Below are 3,454 nucleotides of genomic sequence, written 5' to 3'. Positions count from 1 at the left end.
TGGTGGAGAGGGCCTTGGTGGAGAGGGCCTTGGTGGAGAGGGCCTTGGTGGAGAGGGCCTTGGTGGAGAGGGCCTTGGTGGCAGCTGGGAGTGAGGGTAGTTTCAGCCTTGCTATTGTTCAAGCTCTGGAGGGGTCAAGTTGAAGTTTTGTGTAGAGTGATTGAAGTTACTGCAGAGCGATCCCAGGGTCCCAGAGGGAGAGAGACTGGGGAAGATGCCATGGAAGTGGCCTTAGCCTTGAGAGAGAACATTTATAGTATTGGTGGGAAAGCTGGCACAGGGGCATAGCTTCCAACAAGCCTGGGCGCGGGACGCGAGCTCTCCCCGGAGACTGTGTCACTCAGGAGATGCTGGCCTTGCAGATGCTCCAGGACTGCCCGAAGGCGCGCAGAGAGGTGGAGCTGCACTGGAGGGCCTCCCAGTGCCCCCACATCGTGCACATCGTGGATGTCTATGAGAACCTGTATGCCGGCAGGAAGTGCCTGCTGATCGTCATGGAGTGGTGAGCCCTGCTGCATTCTTATCCCCGAGTTACCCTGGGGTGCCTCTGCCCCTGGGGACAGCCCGCTTGAAGCCTGGAATATCAGCATTTGATTTCCTTTGGGGGCCGTGGAGTGTAGTAGGGGTGGGGTGATTTGCTGGTTTCCAGATCTTTCACTGTGTTTTTTTCAGTCTCGATGGTGGAGAGCTCTTTAGTCGAATCCAGGACCGAGGAGACCAGGCATTCACAGAAAGAGGTAGAGAGGGTCTGCTGTGGGGTAGCTGGGTGGACAGGGCAGTAGGCAACTCTAGGGCCTTTGCAGATCCTGCTCCCAGACGAGGCTGTGGGTGCTGCTGTCTCAGGCCCACTGCTGGGAGCACCTCTCTCCCTCAGCTGTGGGCCAGTTCAGAGCTTCTCAGTGTGGCTGATGAGTAGGAGGGTGTGGAGGCTGAAGCTGTGCTGGCGGGCTGGTGCGTAGAGCTTCTGGACCTCTACCTGTGTCTCTCTCTGTCCTGCAGAAGCATCAGAGATCATGAAGAGCATCGGCGAGGCCATCCAGTATCTGCACTCGATCAACATTGCTCATCGGGATGTTAAGGTACCGCCTGCTTATGCCCCACAAGCTGTGAGAATGACACAGCAGAGTCGCCTTGCACCCTGGTTGTCTGCTTCCTTAGGGTAGGATGGGTCTGCAGGCCCGTCTGTGGCCTGTGGAGTTTGGTGCAGGGGACGACAAACTTAGTACTGAAACCCTCTGTGGCTGCACTCAGTCCTGCGGCTCTTCTCACCAGCACCTCACTGTCCCGCACCTAACGTTCTGATGCAGCAGTGTTCCCCACAGTTCCATGCGCTACTTACTCTTTGATTTCCAGGCCCTCTGTAGCAGGGACCTGATGTCCCCAAGGTGTGCAGAGCAGAGGGACTGGGTGGATGCATGGTTGGTTGAGCAGATGAAGGGAAGGCACAGTCCTTCCTTTTGGGTTTCTCATAATATTTCCACAGGGTTGTTACTTACTCATCTCTCTTTCTACAGCCCGAGAACCTCTTATATACTTCCAAAAGGCCCAATGCCATTCTGAAACTCACTGATTTTGGCTTTGCCAAGGAAACCACCAGTCACAACTCTCTGACCACTCCGTGTTACACACCATACTATGTAGGTGAGTTCAGGGGAGGCCCAAGGACAGAGTCCTGACCAGGCTGTGTCTGAACCCCTTGTTTTCCTGGTCTCCAGAAGACCATAGTTCTAGGAGTGTTGGGTCTTATGTCCTTATCTGGCACTTGCCTTGAAAGGACTCTGTCATGAAATGACTGTCAGAGTTAAGCTGTGACTAAGTGTTATGAAAATAGTCTGCAGGATGAGAGCAGAATTTGGTGCCTGTGTCCTCTTCCTAAGAAGAGCCTTAGTTTCTGTCATGTTCTCTGTGGAGTTAAAGTCCCAGCTGATTCATTGAATAAGCCCAAAACGTGTGTGGTTAGTTGCACGTGTTTGCAAAGCTTCAGCAGTTCGGGCGTGTCCTCACCCTAAGATTCTAGATGTAGAGTTCCTTCTGGGGAAGGGCCTCCATTCACCTCTCCTGCCCCAGCTACTCTTCCAAACAGGGAGGTCTCAGTGTTGAAAGAGCCCAGACAATCCATAGTGATCTTTGCTTTACAGCTCCAGAAGTTCTGGGCCCAGAGAAATATGACAAGTCCTGTGACATGTGGTCCTTGGGTGTCATCATGTATATTCTGTGAGTGGCCGGGGTGTAGCTGGGTGCTAGGCTGGGGTGTGGCTGGGTCCTAGGCCGCAGTGCGTTAGGGAGCTGGGGAAGCTTGTACCTCTGCAGGACAAGAGGAAGAGGCAGATATTAGCATTTCCTTTTGGATGGGGGATTCCCTGCGAATCCCCTGTATTCCTGCCTCATTTGGTGCTTAGTCGGGGTTCTGGCTGCTAAGTGGTGGTAGAAACTAGCTAACTGGCTAGACTGTTTAGTTGACATCCTTGGCACATTTGGTTCCTGGGTCCTGCTGTGTCTGTATCGACAGTCTCCTAGTTCTCTGTGGTTATTTCAAGAAGAGACTGTTGGTCACCCTATTCTTGGTTCAGGATTCCTAAATAACACCCACTCTGCTGTTCTCTTCCTTAGGCTCTGTGGGTATCCTCCCTTCTATTCCAATCATGGCCTTGCCATCTCTCCGGGTATGAAGACTCGTATCCGAATGGGCCAGTATGAATTTCCTAACCCCGAATGGTCAGAAGTGTCAGAAGAAGGTAGGAACCAGCCTTTTGGATCAAGGGAAAGAGTGTGTGTATGAGCATATGCACACATAAGTATAGGTGTTTAACTCACGTGCTGCTGGAATGGGGGCTTGCACCTGTTCCTATGCCTTCTACGTGTGTCTTTCCTGTGGGAAGTGCCTGAGTGGGGCCAGAGCCATGGGGCTGTGTAGGGCCTGTCCAGTGGTTTAGCATGATGGTCCTTGGAGCCACTGATACTTGGGTAGCTGCCTCCGTACAGACTCTTTCTTTGCCTGATTGATGCAGGAAAGTGCAGGGCAGAGTATAGCTTTGAGCCGTCCCATCCCCAGCGCTGTCTCTGTCCCTTGAACTCTCCCATATCCTGAGCTGCCTCACCCCTGAGCTGTCCATCCCCTGAGCTGTCCTGTCCCCTAAATTGTCCATCTGTGTCTCGTGAGCGGTCTCATCCCCCGAGCTGTCCATCCCCCGAGCTGTCCATCCCCCGAGCTGTCCATCCCCCGAGCTGTCGTGTCCCCCGAGCTGTCCTGTCCCCCGAGCTGTCCTGTCCCCTGAGCTGTCCATCCCCCGAGCTGTCGTGTCCCCTGAGCTGTCCATCCCCTGAGCTCTCCTGTCCCCTGAGCTGTCCATCCCCTGAGCTGTCCTGTCCCCTGAGCTGTCCATCCCCTGAGCTGTCCATCCCCTGAGCTGTCCTGTCCCCTGAGCTGTCCTGTCCCCCGAGCTGTCCTGTCCCC

At 54.2% G+C, this 3,454-nt stretch overlaps 1 protein-coding gene across 1 annotated transcript in view; it reads left to right on the top strand.

The window, feature by feature from the left end:
- Mapkapk2 (mitogen-activated protein kinase-activated protein kinase 2) overlaps nucleotides 1-3,454 on the top strand; it is a 57,964-nt gene that overhangs the window by 51,494 nt on the left and 3,016 nt on the right. The window contains exons 3-8 of the mRNA XM_013346780.2: nucleotides 363-502; nucleotides 673-737; nucleotides 1,000-1,079; nucleotides 1,515-1,641; nucleotides 2,139-2,214; nucleotides 2,611-2,735. Of these exons, the coding sequence (XP_013202234.2) occupies nucleotides 363-502; nucleotides 673-737; nucleotides 1,000-1,079; nucleotides 1,515-1,641; nucleotides 2,139-2,214; nucleotides 2,611-2,735 (613 nt within the window). The remainder of the gene's footprint in view (nucleotides 1-362; nucleotides 503-672; nucleotides 738-999; nucleotides 1,080-1,514; nucleotides 1,642-2,138; nucleotides 2,215-2,610; nucleotides 2,736-3,454) is intronic.

Source organism: Microtus ochrogaster, chromosome 6 (genome assembly GCF_000317375.1).
Source record: "Microtus ochrogaster isolate Prairie Vole_2 chromosome 6, MicOch1.0, whole genome shotgun sequence".
NCBI lineage: Eukaryota > Metazoa > Chordata > Mammalia > Rodentia > Cricetidae > Microtus > Microtus ochrogaster.
Note: the sequence above shows the minus strand (reverse complement) of the source record. Positions and strands in the feature narration are given on the sequence as shown.